This window comes from Aptenodytes patagonicus, chromosome 6, assembly GCF_965638725.1.
Source record: "Aptenodytes patagonicus chromosome 6, bAptPat1.pri.cur, whole genome shotgun sequence".
In the NCBI taxonomy this organism is placed as follows: domain Eukaryota; kingdom Metazoa; phylum Chordata; class Aves; order Sphenisciformes; family Spheniscidae; genus Aptenodytes; species Aptenodytes patagonicus.
The window spans coordinates 17,246,959-17,264,108 of NC_134954.1; the positions used below are offsets into that span (position 1 = coordinate 17,246,959).

General features: G+C 35.9%; 1 protein-coding gene across 7 annotated transcripts in view; it reads right to left on the reverse strand.

Moving 5' to 3' along the window:
• Positions 1-8,509: 8,509 nt before the first annotated feature.
• The window catches only part of NLGN1 (neuroligin 1), a 407,139-nt gene continuing 398,498 nt past the window's right edge, over positions 8,510-17,150 (reverse strand). For all 7 annotated transcript variants that reach the window (XM_076341355.1, XM_076341354.1, XM_076341352.1 and 4 more), the window contains 2 exons: positions 12,176-12,965; positions 8,510-11,172 (listed from right to left, as the gene is read on the reverse strand). In XM_076341355.1, coding sequence (XP_076197470.1) covers positions 10,350-11,172; positions 12,176-12,965 — 1,613 coding nt within the window. In that variant the 3' untranslated portion in view covers positions 8,510-10,349. The remainder of the gene's footprint in view (positions 11,173-12,175; positions 12,966-17,150) is intronic.

Genomic DNA, 17,150 nt, shown 5'->3' on the forward strand with positions numbered 1-17,150 from the left:
GGTGATTGCACCACAGGTAGTCCCCATTAGCTGGTGCTTTTCATATTGATCTCTCCTCTAAATGGATAATTTTAGTAGTTTCATAGGCAATGAAACCATCAATATCTGTCAGCTTTTACACCTCTTTGACCTCAGCATGTGGCAAATATTACTATCAGTTTTATCTGTTTTGTTCTGTTTGTTTTTAGCTTTTCAGTTAATCTGATTGCGACACACAGCATGAGGTTCAGAGGTTTGAACAAATGCAGCCAAGGCATTCATGTAACTCCTCTCTGAGACATAAGTGATCACATTTTGCATAGTTCTCTTCATAATGCTAAAGATTTACAGGACAACAATCAGTTCTCTCTCCAGTAAATTAAGTTTACAAAGATTTAAATGAGGTATAGCTCTAAAGCATGTTTTTATAAATCTTGTGGTCTTAAGTGCTCATCAAATAGATGTCAGAGACCACACGGAAGTCTGAAAATACTCATATAAACCCTTCTTCAAGTGCTTGACATTTATCCATCCATTGCACGTCTTCATGCTCAACACAGGTTAAAATAGTGCAGCTCACTGTGACACTGTAACTAGAGGCTGCTAAGCTGACAGAAATAATCTGTTATGCTGCTTACAACTAATAAAAAAAACCCTTTGCTTTTGGGCAGTTTTTGAAAATACAACTCTCATCCTTTTCACATGTGAACGCTCGCTGTTCTTACCATCTCTTATAGCCCTTAGACAAAGGTTTGAAGGCTACAAATACACTCAAAACTAGAAGGAGAAAGAGGAATGCCTGACTACATAAAAAAGGACCCCACTGCACTGGAATGGGCAGCTAGTCTTTTTTGTTAAGTATATCTATTGTGTGTTAAACACATCTAAACCCATACTAACTTCTGAGAAGAATCAGCCCACTGATCAAAGAAGCTCAAACTGGCAAAACACAGCAGTCTCACCAAGTTCTACAAGAAGCCTCCATTTCTGCTGGTGTGCCAGACTGCTCAGTAGTGGTTTGATCCCCAAAATGCACTCCTCTGGGCTGATCTTTTTCCTCCAACTGTTTTTCTTTGCTTTCTGTCCCCTATGGCATTTCTCTGTTCTGCATTTCCACTTTGCTAACTCGCTCCTAACGAAGGTTGCCCCTCACAAAGTAATATCACATGGAATGAAATAATGTTGTGGAACTAGCAATTCTTGTAAACCACATAACTGTGTCTTATCTATTAAGAATCTTGGAGCTATTTAGAGAGATGGAAGAAATAAGAAGAAAACCTCCAGCCCATCTAGCCATCCCAAGGCAGAATCCATTCTGAAATGCATTCTCTGCTATAGAAGCCATATGCAGCCTGCTCCAGTCTTAGCTATACTTACCATTGGAAAGTTTCTACATGATAACTTTTTTAAAGTGAGGATTGTTCATTACTTCATGCTGCCTCAGAGCCTTTGCTATTTAATTCTTACCACTGCTGGTCCTATTCCCTTAGCCATAGGCACTATAGTAATAAAATAAACAATGGTTGTAAAAAGCTAACATTCTGATCTATACAACTAAAAAAAAGTAATTATCAATAGCATACGTATATAAAAATAAATGCTTTATCTCATAAAAAGATTTCAGGCTGTCATAGTTAAGTGTATCTGAAGGACAGAACGGACAGCAACTTTTTTTAAACTACTTTTGGTTCTCTCTTAGTCATCAGGGAAAACTAGATACCAGTAGACTATGATTTATCCAGTACTAAAATTCACCCCCTTACTAACTTCAGATAAGGTCTAGTCAGCTAGCTTACACTAGGCACCTGCTATTGGTAGTCAAATTTAGGAAAGAAGAATTTCATCCTGATAACCTTCTACATCCAGCCAGAAATCTACAGCAAAACCACCTCCCACACTCATATCCAAACTATCAAGCCCTCTTTCTGCTCTTTAAGAAGGGAGGCAAAGGGCTGTTTCAAGTTATAAAACTGTAGAAAATTGTGTTTGATGCTCCACATCTGTAACTCATTCTTTTCTGCTATGGAAGGTGCTCATCTTTCTCAGGTGCAGTCAATGGAAATTTTGCTGTTCACTGCACGGGGTCAGCAGGAGCTCAGCTCCGTGGAACAGCTGCAGCATAGATACAGGGACCGTGACAAAGCCCACTTCAGAACAAAGGTTTTAGTGTCTGCGCAGCCAGGAAAAATACAACACTTGTCTCAAGTGTGGCCATGAGCTAGAAATTAGGCATAGCCTCTTCAAGCTTTTTAATCTAGCAAGCAGCAGAGTTTACAAGTCACTGCTTATTTCTGGAGGCACATGCTTGCCTTAGCTCGAGGTTGGCTTTTGTCTGTGAAATTGCACCTCCATCATCTTTCAAAGGGAAAAATTGCCATCTGGCATGTGTGTGAGGATACTTCAGTGATGGCTGTGAACTTCCTGGCACATGCCTGTCATTATTGACTGAAGGGATTCTTGTACATACCCACAAGCAACTGGTCTTGGCCATGCTAGACGCTAGAGATGCTACAGTAGATGGATGTCCATTCCCATCCCGACTAGCAATTCCTCTGTGTCTGCGAGTTCATAAGTTAATAGAGGAGTTTAGTCTTCAGAGCTGTTCTGTACCTAAACACTACTTTCATAGAAAAAGAGATCATCTGTGAATAGCCCTGGATATGCAACTACAAGAAAAACAAGATAAAGCAAAATTCCAATCAGTAGGAACAAGAAGACTGATAAAAATAAGTGAAGAAAACAGAGATTTAAATTATTTCAAATATTTGCATTTGTGTGAGACAGTAGTAACAATGTGAGAAGGCATGAAGAAAAATAAAATTGGACTTATCACAGAAACAGTTTAAAAAAAACCCCAAAACTTAAAGAAAGTAAGAAAAAAATAAGAAAATAAATCATAACTGAAAGGATTGGAATAATATACTTTTTGCATAAATGATGAATGAGTTAGAGACAACAAACTGCACCTAGCAGTAGTCCATACTGAAGCAACTCAATAAAAACAGAGAGTTTCTAGTTTTAAAATAAAATCCCTGAATTGAATTGTAGAATGGAACTAGGAGAAGCATGGGACAAAGGAGAATTCACATGCAGTATTACAACACAGTCCAAATTCTAGTAACCAAGTAGTTCTTTAAGGTTTAAGATAAACTGTATTGTTGAAAAAGGATTACTTGTTTTTTAAAACAAAGTTAATAGAATCTCAAATATACAAACATTACCAATATTTTATTAAATTTGACAATATATGTTCCTTTTTCTGTCAAACACAGCAGAATTTGCAAGTGTTTTCACGCTTCCTTGGTCTGTCTCAGAGCTACAGTTGGGAGTGTTTTTCTGGAGAAGTCTCCTTTCATGAACTTAACCTTGCCCTTTCCTCCTGGACAAGGAAAGAGGAAAATTCCCAACAGAGCTCCTGGCTGTGGTGATTAAGGTTGTATCCTGTCCTGGGCTCTGCTGCGCCTTCAGAGAATCAAGATACTCAAATGTGCCTATAGAAAAAAAAAAAGCAAAAAAAAAACCCCAAACCCCAAAACCTGGCTTGCTATTTTTCTTCTTCTATTACATTCTCTGATCTTGGACACCGAAGCCATGATTCATAAGAAGAAATCAATGGTTCCTATTATCTTCATCTTCTATGAAGAGGTGGTATGCTTACTCCAGTTACTGACTGGGGAGAGAAAAATATATTTATGGCAAATTGATGAACGTTAAAGAAGAAATCATCATGTGGTTTAACATGGGAATCTCTACTAGCTGGCCAAGAGTAACTGGTTTTGGATGTTACTTACCTTTTTTAGTAAAGGTCCACATTTCCATTTTCATTAAATTGCTCTAGACTTACCCATATGCAAATGAGAGCGAAAATTATTCATCTGCTTAGCCAAATTTCACCACTACATAGGAGTAACCTTGTGAAAAGTAGAAAAACAACACTGTACAACCATATCTTTATCATCAATCGGTAAAGTATTGCATGACTTCTTCTGAAAATGTATTTGGTGACGAACCATGCATTATTTTTAGAACCTTTCATATAGTCTTAATTGCTGTAAATTACTGCCAAAGTTGTTTCTACAAATTAATGGATGAAATAGGTACATTGTACATCTCGCTCTCCCAAACTGCCTCCTGTCAGAAGGTTCTGCCCCACCCCTCATTTTATGCCAGGGAAAATTTATATCAAGGATATTGTACTGCGTCTGGCCCATGACTGCTTTGCAGTCACAAGTTTTCTTCGTCTGTCCTTCATGCCCATGAGATACAATCACGCTCCAGGCCAGAGCCGTGTGGCCACACTGACCCACTACTGAGACCAAGCTCACAAGACCTGCTGAAAAATAAGGTATATTAGCTGATTTTGCAGTATCACGGTGATGTGTCTTCTTGGGAAGAACCTATCTGTATTCGGCCACTAAGCGTGAATGCCTGAACATATACGTTCTTTGTAGAAATACGGATGGATAAATAACTCAGGGAGGTCTGGAAATATCCAAAGGCTCTTAGAAGCCACAGTCATAGCTGTTTAACTTTTATATGGACCTCACAGGAGTTCGTGCAGATTTCTGAACTGATCCTTCTTTCAGTGAAGTCAACAGCGAAATTCTCATTAACTTCCACAGCAACTGAACAAAATCACTACATGCAAAATTTGTCTTTTTTTTTTTTTTTTTTAAATGATGCAGTTAAAGTGTTATCAGTTCACACAGTCATTCATGAACCTTTTGTAATTGAGCTCTAGTATCGCCACCTCTGCTTGCCAGTATAATCAACTTCCGTTTGAAAAAAAGTTACTGGCTCTTAAAGCTGCAAAGCAGAAAACCTGACTACTAACTGCCCAACCCTATAGACTTAAGAACTCCTCATTTATTGTTTTTTAAAATGGCATAATTCTAAAGCTAAGCTCGTAAACACTGAGTGCCTGGCGTTGCTGACACTGAGAGGGGAAAATTCAGATGACCGAGAAAACCCAGCTATTTCTGTCCTGAATATACAGCAAGCGTGTGGCTCAGTCGGATGATTTGTGATACAAACCTTTTATTTGCATCAGCGTAATTACCAGGGATTTTTTTTTTTATGTAGAAAGCTCTTTTCTTCTGAATTTTGGACTTACATGCAAATAACTATAAGCATATTTTAAAGCATATTTTAGTGCCTGATAGTGTTCATAGATCAGGTAGTTATACTTGTAATAATTTCTGTGAGTGAGTGTTCATGTGCGTGAGAAGATATGCAAAACTGGACGGTGAGATGAGCCATGATGAACATTAAAGGTCCGAAAGCAGATCGATAGCTGGTGTAAATTGTCAGGGCTTCATTGATTTCAATGGTCCTATGATAAATACTAATTCAGCTGGTGCTAAAAAAAATGTCATCAGCTGAGCATCTGGTCCATAACAGTGGAGAATGCAGAATGAGGTATCGGTGTTACCTCCAAACTGAGCACTTGCATTTACCTTTGAATTGACTCTGCATGGTGCAAAAAGGTAAAATTCCCTGTTTATTCATGTTTTTTGAAATCTCCTCTATTGGCTGGAGTAGTGCATGTGGGTATGCACGTGGAGAGAAAGATGCACATATATATATATATATATATATATATATATATACAAGAAGGCATTTTCTGTGACAAATACTTACACGGCTTTTAGTGCTGTGATGGTACTTTTATCTTCAGTTAAAAAAAAAAAACATTTCAAGATACTATATGAAAATTACTTGTACAAATTTGTTGCACTTCTGAGGTTTTTCATTCATCCCAATAGAAAGGGAAACTAAACCCAGAAGATGCTTTAATCCACAATTTACATACAATACTTAAATTCCTTTTAGAAACTAAAGCTTATTACAGAAATGACAGTTTCCCATGTGTATGAGTTACTGAGGATTATAATATCAACCAAAAGGAATGAAGCCAGGTTGCACATAAAAATCTGCACTTCCTGGGTGATTCTCAACATTTTTTCTAAACATTCTCCACCAGATAAAGTTCATTACCTTGTTCTAACCATTTCCCATTTCACAAAGTTAAGTTTTTACTGAATCTGTAAATGAGACATCAATTATTAACAGCATTAACAGAACATAAGAGAAAAGGGACTTTGCGCATGGCTGGTGGTTAACTCATTGATTCTGCTGCGTAGTTCTCTTGATCGCCTTATCAAATGCTGCTAATTTCTAGTCTGCATACAAATGTATTGATGTGCCAGAATTAAATCAAATTAGAATGTTTAGAGTAAAAGCCTGTTTGCCACGTTTCAAATTGTTCATATTTATTTGGAGGCCTCAGAAGGACATCTTAATCTTATAGTGTTGTTACTTCAAATAGAAAAAGAGATTTTTAATGTTATTTGGAGAAAGCCCCTTAGCTTACAGACTGAAAAAAAAGCAGAACTGCTGCAACAGATATTTTGACAAGAGCTTTGAGTGAAAAATAACAAAACCCCTGCAGGGTATTTCCCATTAATCTAATTTATTTGGGAGCACATTTTCACAATAATAATTAAATTATCTAATGTTTGCTTACATTAAAAAGCAGTCATCTGTAGCAGTTCATTACTAGAAAAAAGGAGGGGGGGGAAGGCCAATATTTTGAACTAACACCACAGGAAAAACCCAACAACTTACAAACATCAAAGAAATGCCATGATGTTTGACAGCTTCCTATGAATTCAGCTGTTTCATCTCTTAGTGAAGTTGGCAACAGGAATTCCAGAATTTTCTGTGCAGTGGTGTCTTTAAAGCTGTAACATGTTTATTTGTTAGACCTCTATTCATCTGGTTTTCAGGGTGTTTAAATAACCAAAATATCCAATAACTAGTCTTGTGACATAGGAATCTGTGTACAGACAACGAAAACAACTACATTTTCCTATGGAATATGATATTCAGGTAGTTCATCCATGCCCTGCGAGGCTTCAGTGGTGGAGAATACTACATATAACCAACTGAGATACCATTCAGCAAAGTGCGTTTTTATCTGCTTTATTTCTCCTAGAAATGTCAGCACAGCACATTATATTGCCTGTAATTTTAATAGATAAACGAGACAATGATTCCATTGTTATTTTTTTCTTAAAATGGTAGAATACATTTTCTTAAAAAGGTCTGCAAACATATTTACAAAAGTGTGAAAGCAATAAATGCAGGCTTTTTATATTTTTACTGAACTTCCAAACACTGGCCGATATCCTAATTTTATTGGAAATCTGGTCCAAGGATGATACAAGAAATTAAATATCACACTCAATTTTGCTTTCTTGTAGGCTACCGTGGAAAACAAATCAAACAGATAAATATTTTAAAAAGAACAAACTTATATTCCATGGAGCATAATGAAGATATTCCGAAACCATTTCCTATATTTTTATTTTGTTTCAGCTTTAAAACAGCTCTAGGTCTTTCTTAATGTTGTGTTAAAATGTGGGACACCATCTTACTTTTGGAAAGCCAGCTGCTGTAATGTAATTATAAAGTAGCCACTAAATATCATTCACAGTATCTGCATCACAGGAATGGACTTTTTTCTTCGAACTGGAGTGATAAAATTTGTGTTGTTGCCTTCATCTTTCACATTTTAAATACTGTTGGCTGACAGAAATGAAGTGTAGTGTCATGCTTGGTTTACCTAAATCATTTATTTTGTAACTAATAAAAGTAAACAATTACCAGATACTGTATATATAGAGATATATAGATATATGGCCACAAATAAACTATAGTAGAAAGTTATTTTGGTTTTGATAAAGTTAAGAAAAGCACATAAAATCATATTTCATGAATATCTTGTTTTATGGCCATCAATATTTTTGTATTTTTTTGTTTTGTTTCATCAACATAGCAAAATACAATCTTCCTATTAAACAATAATTATCAGATGGCAGACAATTCTTTTTATTGGTTTACATTGGCAGGTCACAGTCTAAAAGCACAACCACATCAGGCAGAAATTGCACACAGACCACCCTGGATTTTGAAGACTATTTTTTATGCTTCTACCAAAAGAGCTTAATTTAAAACTGGGGACTGTAACACGCACTAATTAAATATATAGATTTTTTTTTTTTAATAGCTAAATAAAATGACTGAAATTGCAGTACTTTATTTCGCTTTCAGCTTCAGTTTTAACATTTGTGCTTGATGTTAGCAAACATGCTTTGAACTTCCTAGCAATTGTTTATGAAAGTTCAATCACCCAAATAAAACCCAGGTGATTTTTTTTCCTGTCATGGAATACTGCAGATTTATTTCAATTAGGCCTGTTCCTTGGCTTTTTTTTGGTGTCGATATTTGCATTTTTAACTTATTCCTGAAAACTAGGGGAGATTTGCATGTAATACTATGATATCATACAGTTACAATGTCAGTATTTCTGTAAGAAATGGTTGTAGGTGGGACTGGCCCATAAATATGCAGTTGTATTGGTGTAGAAGGCATGTTCATGTCTTCAAAAACCAGACTGGTCTTAAGATATTACTCTTTATTTGAGACAGTTACCATTACTTCATTAAAAAATGACAAAACAGCAATAAACATTTTAGCTCTTTAATGAGCAAAGATCAGGTCTCTTAGCGTTGGAATAATATTCGTTATCCAGATTATCTTTATTTCACTCAGTGACCAGTAATATGGCCAAGAAGTACAAAGTAATTTTCCATCAAGTAGTATACAATTTTTGTGTGTAATAAGCTTTCATTCTTGAAAAAGAGTAACTGAAAAGAAATGTTTCTGTTACTGCAGTTAGTTTGTCAGAGAAAGTTCTTCGCATTATCTTACAAACTATCAAAATTGCTAGTAATTTGAAAAAATGTAAAAAAAAATCACATAACTTCAGTCTAATAGAAATATAGTACAGGTAAGAGAGAAAGTATTTATCAGGGATGTGCTCTTAAGTCCATCTCAATTATTTCTTTTATATAAATGTACATCTGATTACATATACAAACATTTTGAAAGGACTGTGGTATATAATTACTGGAAAGCAACAGGGGAATGAAAAATTTCTTGTGATTTTAGAACATTCATTTCAAATCACACAAACATATGTAGTATTCAGATTTTAAAATTTGCAGTTGTTGGCTCTCTCCCCGTTCTTACATACTCTCTTTTTCTACACTGTTGCCATCTGGTCTAGAGAATTCATTTGAATGGCAAAGCTAATGTCTAGCAAAAAGGGAATTAACTTTATATTAAAGTATCATAAGTAAGCTTTGTAACATGCAACATGAGTTTAAACAATAAACTGAAAGGTGTAATCAGAGTGGTAATACTGGGGCATTTTTATATTGCAAAATATCATTGCAATTAAATTTTTGGACACACTTTACTAATTTGAACTAAACATACTGTAACTAAATCACAGCAAATTATAAATCCTTCATCAAAGGAGATTCCATTAAAGTTATAGTTATGTTAAAGTTAGAAATTATTTAGGTGGAAGGGAAAAAAAAACATTAATAATACAGATTTTTTGTCTGGGATTCGTATCAGTGAGGGTTCACCACTGTATACCTAGAATGCCATAAATACCTTTAAGAACTGTTGCAATCCCTTCTATTTCTGAAGCTACCATGAAATGTTTTGCTGTAATTACCTTTGCCCCTTTAAAAAACTTCTTTAGGTTGTGCCAATTGATGGAGAAAGCTTCTATTAAAAACTCCAATGGGATGAGAAGAATTTTAATTACGGCTTAATCAGCAGCACAGCCACCAAGCATATAAATTATCATGCACATCGTGCTAAAAATATCCAGTTTCCTTTATTCCCACAACTTTTATACTGACAGCACTTATGTGATAATGTTGTACCTGCCAGGCTGTAAAACTGACTGGCAGATTTCAGCATGAGCCCCTTTCTAAGGCCTTAACAGCATTGGTGCTTTGTGTACTTACTCAAATATGTAAATATGGTCTACACAAGAAAACAGGTCCAAATAAAAATTGGTGAAAATTATCTGACATTCCATTAGTGTGTCCCTTGTGCATATTTATAGGTTTTTAAAATTTTCAGTCATAGTTCTTTCCTGTTTGTGTTGCACATGCCTAATTCCATTATGTAACTTAAATCTTCAAAAAATTAATACTTGAATGTGAATGAAAAAGTATCATTCAGGACAACTGCTTCAAGCAATTGCAAACAGTTGGGTTTTTTTGTTTTTTCTTTTGTTTGTTTTGTCTGTTTGTTTCTTAAGTTCATTTGATATATGTACAATTCATTTTTTTCAAAACCCCAAAAGTTCTTGATATGTATATTCACATAATATTCCTCCATATTTAAATAGTAAGAGTCTTGTAGGTTGAAAGCCAAGTAATCTTCAGTAATATCACCTACTGTAATCCATCAAAAAATAAAGTTTGTTTCGTCTTGTCTGGCTATACCCTGGTTGTTGAGTGTGAATGGGGGTGGGGATGAGGATGGGGCAGAGTATTGTTCTGTCCTCCGGTAAATGTGTTGAATGTGTGTAGGGGTTGAATCCCTGGTATAGTGTTGGGGATCATTGTGATGGTGTTGGGTGTCATTAAGGGAATATCATCAGGAGACCTTCTCATAGCTAGCGTGTAGTCTGGGGGACAGGCGGTCCTAAGAACCACCTCATGTGGATGGATGGACTCACATTCATGATCCAAGTCAGTGTGCTTCATTTGGAGGGACATTATCTCCTCTTCTTGTGCATGGGTAAGATCATTGGTAGTAGTACGCTGTGGGCTACATCTCCTATGAACATCATGTCTCCGCTTGTCTTTTTTGTAGTACAATGCTGCAAAGGCCAAAATGTTCAGGAACAGCAAAGATGCACCAACTGCAATAGTAACACTCAATTCTGTTGAATAGTCCCTTTGATCCACTGAAAACGGGCTTGGTTGTTGTTTGGGATCATCTTGTTTGGCTGTAGGAAAGGCTGAAGTAACAGAAACAGAATTTTTCCTTGTTGGTCTGAAAGTATTATCAGTTGATGGCACTTTAGTTGTGGTAGAGGTATACTGTGAAATGTCGTTAAGATTGTGCAGATGAGGTACCAGTTCCAACCAAAGGTTCACTTTATTGGCCCTATAATGTTCTTTAACTCGTGGTTTTAAGCCAATGTGAAGATACAGTTGGTCTTTCTGAGAATATCTGGTCCATGCTACTTCTTCAAAACGATTTGGTTTCGTATGGATGAATTTTGTATCTTGTGGGACTGGTTGATTTGGGTCACTAAAAAAAAAAAAAAATCTCCAATGTTACAAAGTATTTCAAAAAGAATTATAAAATTAACATAATTAAGATTTTATACTTAATGTTTAAGTCTGCCTTTGGACAGAGCAGAATGCTATTTCCTAAAATTAGAGGCCTTAATAATCTTGATTAGAAACAGCATTATGCAAATGAACCCTTCTTTTACATAGACTTCAGCAACTTCCCTAGTTCCCCAAAATGCTGGTATCTCACACTGAAATCTTTTGCCACTGAGGACAGATTGCCAACAATGTGGTAATGCAGACAAATGTCTGTGAGAGACCAGTGTGAGAGGACATTAAGCTTTGCTTTTCTTTTTTAGTAACATAAAGCTCATAAAGGTCAGCATTTCGGTTCATACGCAGTATCTGTGGCCTTCCAGAGGTGAAAGACCATGGCAGGGCATAATTCACTATAACGCATAGTGATTTAAAGTCCAATGGCCGAAGGTAGAAAAGTGTTTTGAATTACCAGTGAAAGAAGAATTAATGAAAATGACAAAACTTTTCAAGTTTAAAGTCACATATTTTATGGTCAGAAGTGTCAATTTAAAACAAAATACATTATTAAAATAAGCTGTATTATATTTGATGCAATATTTATGTAATTTTCTGTCTCATGGGATGAAAATATTATCAGTGCTGGGGTAAAGGCAGTTACTAATGTAACCATTTTTAACTATACACATATGTTAAATGCTTAGTTTTGCACTTTTCTGGGGATCCCTTAATTATTTTTGTGGAAAAAGGTTTTTTTTAATTTCTTCACGCAGAATGTTCGCAAAGATATTTTTTCCCGCTTTTTGCTAGAATGTATAAGTGAGCTGAAGGACATTCCAATAAACATAAATATCCAACCCAATCCTTAATCTCTTATTCATCCTACAAATACAGAGGCATTCCCAAGGGGGATAACCAAGGGAAAGCACTGCATCATTATATCCTGAGTTTGTATACAAGACTATTCATTATCTGGTACTCACCCAGTTTTTGCAAAGTTTGTCCAGTACGTCATCACCACTGCACTTAGCATGACATCATTTTTGGAGAAATTACAAGGAAATAATTCAGTAGGACCAATCATGGGGATTCCTAGTACGTAAGGAACCTCATCTCCATGGGCTGCATCTGCCCACGCAGGTACCTGATCTGTCTGGCAATGATGGTAGAAGGCATAGAAATATGTAGGCGATCCAAAATTTGAGTGAAGATCTGCTGTAGCCACTGCTGGTGCAACCCACTGGTGATCAGTAAACAAAGCCAGCAGTGTTTTCCTTCTGGTCTCAGGATTGTGTCGATCTGCCCAGTCCGTGTACATAAACTTAATAGTTTCCCTCAATATATCTTTGCCTTCAGGGTATCCGTATAAGTTATCGACAAAATTAGAAACTGCAAAGTCAAAATCACTAGCTGATATGCCATCTTCGCTATCCACAATATTTTCAACAAACTTTAACCCTTCCCCTTGGTTAACTCCCAACATGATGTCATAATTGAGGAATTCTCCTTGTTCCATCAATATCTGAGGATCATCTGGTATCACATCGCCATCAATTACTGGTCCAAAGGCTATATGGTATCTTGCTGGTTGAATGTCCTGGTCGACAAGTTCTCTATAAGGCTTCTTCTGTAGACATTCTACCAATTCTACAGTGTCTGACATGTTGCAACCAACTTTTGTAGCCAACATCCTGGCATATTTTGCAGGCTGAAAACTAACTGCCCAGCTGGAGAGAGCTGTTCCGCTTTGAGCTATTGCTCTTTGAAAAAGTCCTGTGGGGAGAAATATTTAAAAACTACTGAAGTGACCTTGAAACAGCTACATACTTGAAAGATTCAAAGGAGTTCTTTGAAACAATAGAAAACTTTAACAGAAGAGACACTTGAATCTTAATAGTACTTAAATACACAAGATGGTGAGATCTGTCATTGTACCTACAGGTAACGTATACAAAATAAATGCAATGTGCGCAGAAATTGAAGTAAATCATTCTACCTCAATGTAGTCCAGCTAAGGAACAGATTTTCAAAAGAAACTCAGGAAGAAAAAGAAGTGATATTACCTTATGTAGGATAACACTATTAGCTTGAAAGAAATTCCTAAAGTTAAAGCAATTTATAGGTTGGAGGAAAAGCCAACGAGCCTCTGAAATGGATCGGATTTCTGAATATTGTTCAAGCCATCAGCAGCATGCGTACATACAACTATGTGTCAAATAAACCTAATATACTGCTTTTCTGTGTTTTGTTTAGGATTAAACTTGGTGTGAGAGGTGAGGTGCTTTTGAATTGTATATCATAGCAAAAGTTTATATTCTGGAGTAATAGATGAGGAGGTACTAGGCAGCTATTAAATTTATAAGTGTCTGAGAGTCAAGATCCTTTCTTGTAAGGAGTTTTTTTAATGAAGGTTTATAGTGATCACACTTACATAAAAAGGGAAATTATATATTTTACACTATTTAGCTGTGTAATTCAGAGATTTAAACATAAGTTCAGGTATTCATTTAGGGGAGAGAGAGTATGATCTGGTGCTGCATATAGACTTGTAGCAAATCCCAAAGACCTCAGTGCAATTAATTTGAATTTATGCTGATTTAACTAGCACTCTGGACCAGGAATTCTACACACAGAAAAAATAAAATATGTTTAAACTGATGTTTTCCTCTCCCTTCTGTAAGCATTTTTGAGCATATCATGGATGAAAGCCTCACGCCCTTGTAGTCAATGAATCAATCAAATTTTTTGGTTATTGACTTTAATGCAATCAAAAGTCCACCCTTGTTCTGATACTTCTTGTGCTCCCTTTGTGTTGGGGCTTTGCCTTTTCCCGTTCCCTTGAGGAAAGAAGTTCACGTTCTGAAAGACATTTTGAGTCTGAACCTTGCGCAAAATAATGCTCATCTCTAATGTCAGAAACTTAGACTATATTTAGGTAACTGTGTCCTTTCTGTGTTTTTGCATTTTCATGGAAGTGCATCCAGTTCATTTCAGTAGCACATCTTTTGCACTAATTACTGGAAAATATTTTATACTGGACCCTACCTCCTGTAGCTCACTGTGGGTAATACAAAATGGTCTATAGCATACGTAAGTTATGCTGATTTAAGATATATGGGTCAAAATTTGGTTTTACTTATGCTGATAGGCACCTGGAATAATTCCACTGACTTTGGTAGAGTTGCTTAGGGACCGGAAGTGACATCTGGCCTCACTCATTTAATTTTGCTAAGAGTGTATCTTTGGTCCAGTGCTTGATGAATAGCTGGGTACTCCCACTAAAGGAACTGAAGTTAGGGTGCTCAGCTTACCTCAGAATTTTATTCCAATAATGCAAAAGATGGCTTTTACTTTGATACGTAACATATTTCTATTGATAAAAAACTTGCATAGCCCCTAAATCAAGCCAGAGACATGCCTTTACAGCCTCTGTTGCAGCACCAGAGCCTGTACACTTAGAAGTTAGTTGGAATCAGTTGCTGCCAGGAAACATTTTACAAACTTCTGAGCAATTTAAAAATCATTCTAGACAGTATTATGTCCAAATCCAAAAGTCTTAAAATCAGATAGGTGTAGGGACTGAAATATGTAAACTCAAGTCTCTCCTTAAATTTATGAGAAGTCATATCCAGGATATTATTTCCTTTCAAGCTATGAGTAAAAAATAAGAAAGAACTTGAGCTATAAAGCAGGTAAAAAGATATTTGCATGTTTACAAGGTCAGATATTGAGCTAGTATAAATCAGCTCAAAGTCAGTGGAATTACGGCAGAGGATCCAGGCATTGTAATAAATGTAACTAAATGACAAAACTGAATTTCACAAAGATGTATTTCGTGATACTTCATAATGTTTCTTTTTTGCATATTGTGTAAATCTATTTTTATTGCTTTATTAAATATCTCTGAACAAGGACAGAAAGTGTAAGCTATGTATTGAGAAAATGCTGATATAAACACTATGGCTTGCTAAGTGCTACATAAACATTAAATGTTGGACTAAGTAAAAGTGGTCAAGTCCTCTGGCCATGAAGTTATCTCAGGAAATGGAACTAATCATCCCTCCTGCTGAAGAATGCTTACGGAAATATTCCTCCTCTCAAACCATTTGGTGAAAAATGAACAACAGTATGAAAAATTATTTTCATTCTGTCACACAATTCCTGGCAGAAATTGGTACCACACAGGATGGAGAACTACATTTTTATCTGATAATGTGTATGATTGTTATAGCTTATGGGCTTCAGACTGATGGAAAGAAGATTTAAATGTTCAATGGACCATATCACTTTGTGACTCCTATTCAAAGTCTCATTAAAGTAAATAAAAATAATTTGCATATATTCATCTACATTTTCAGAGCACTTTCTAAAGATGGGTGCTGTTCTGCCCACTTCCAGATGGGCAGCTATGAACAGCACCATCTTGAAATAGGCTGAATGTGTCCTCTCAACTACCAAGGGATCCTGTCAAAGGGAAATGAAGGAAGCAAAGAGAGCATCCGAATTTACAGCTTATGAAAGAGACTGGTTAATAAAGTGAAACAAAAGATTTTTTGAAAATGTTAAGATATTTGAAAATGTTTGAAAACTTGAAATAAGTTTTCTTATTTGAAGCTGACCAATTTTTATTTCAATACTTTTTTTTAATGGCAGGTCTAACCATCCCCAAATGAAACAACATACATGGGGGTGTGGCACATTGTTCTGTTTAATCCGAATTTCAATAAAGCATGTTTTTGCTTTCTTATAAAAGAAATCCTCAAAATTTTACTTTCACAATTGGATTTTAAGTATACATCTGTAAGCCCTCTCCAGTCTCCTCCCGAATCCTTTGATCTGCTATGTTGGCAAGTTACTGCATCAGTTTCCCCAAACAATTTCTGCTCCTGGCAGAATTCTGGCCATGTGTTAGAATATGACAGGGTAAAATTTGCTGATAAGAGGCAACACATGGCTGTCCAGATATTGTAAATGTGGCATTTCACATTAATGTCATGTTACATCAGGAAGACCAAGATTAAGATAAAGTAAGACTTAGGGGACGATAAACCAGGTGTCCTCATTGAACCTTAAGCTAAATCCTCTATGACAAAAGTTATTTTTGTGAGTTCTGATGAAAAAAGATGGTGCAGTGTGACCCTCGGAGGTAATGCTTACATCTTGTTCTTATAGGCCAGTTTATAAATATGTCCTATTTAACTGCAGGTAACTACCTGCAAAAAAATGGAAAAAAAGATTACATTAAAAATCAAATTGTGGAAATAGACTAAAATTTAAACCACAGTCTATTTTCCACTAGAATTTTCTTGTAAAAGCTATGTTTTTCTCTCATTTAAAATAGTGTAAAGGCCTGATCTAAAGTATCTGTCACTTCTATTGACCTCAATGGGCTCTGCATCATGAGTTTGGGTAAATGCAGCTCTTTTAATGTCAGTTGAATTATTTTTTTATGACTGGCCAGTTAGTGCCCCATGGAGATACAGCAATATAAATTAGTGGAGGATTGTACACACAGAGCACAGTGTGATGTCCCTGGTAAAACTAAACAATACAGATAGAACTGTGTGAAAACAATGAGACAAAAGTAATGTGATCAATAAGCAATAGCCATACAAATGAGAGAAACTGTGTGGAGCTGTGGTGCAAAAATCATAGGAAAAAGAAATAGGGTGCCTCAAACAGCATGTTTTTAATTTCCTGCTGTCTGCCTCAACTAGAGAGAAAAGGTGTTAGTTATGGAATAGGAAAAAACATATAGAAGAAAATCCATTTGCAACTTGGATGCTTTGACAATTTTGGATCATGCATGCAAAACATTCAACCACTCTTTTATTAGATGACAGCAAGTGAAGTTCATGCAGTTTCAGACAAAAGATTTCTGAACTAGGTACTTGTTTCCTTCACACAAAATAATAGTTTTCAGCTGTTCGCCTGAAAAGAGAAACTGTGTCATTTTAG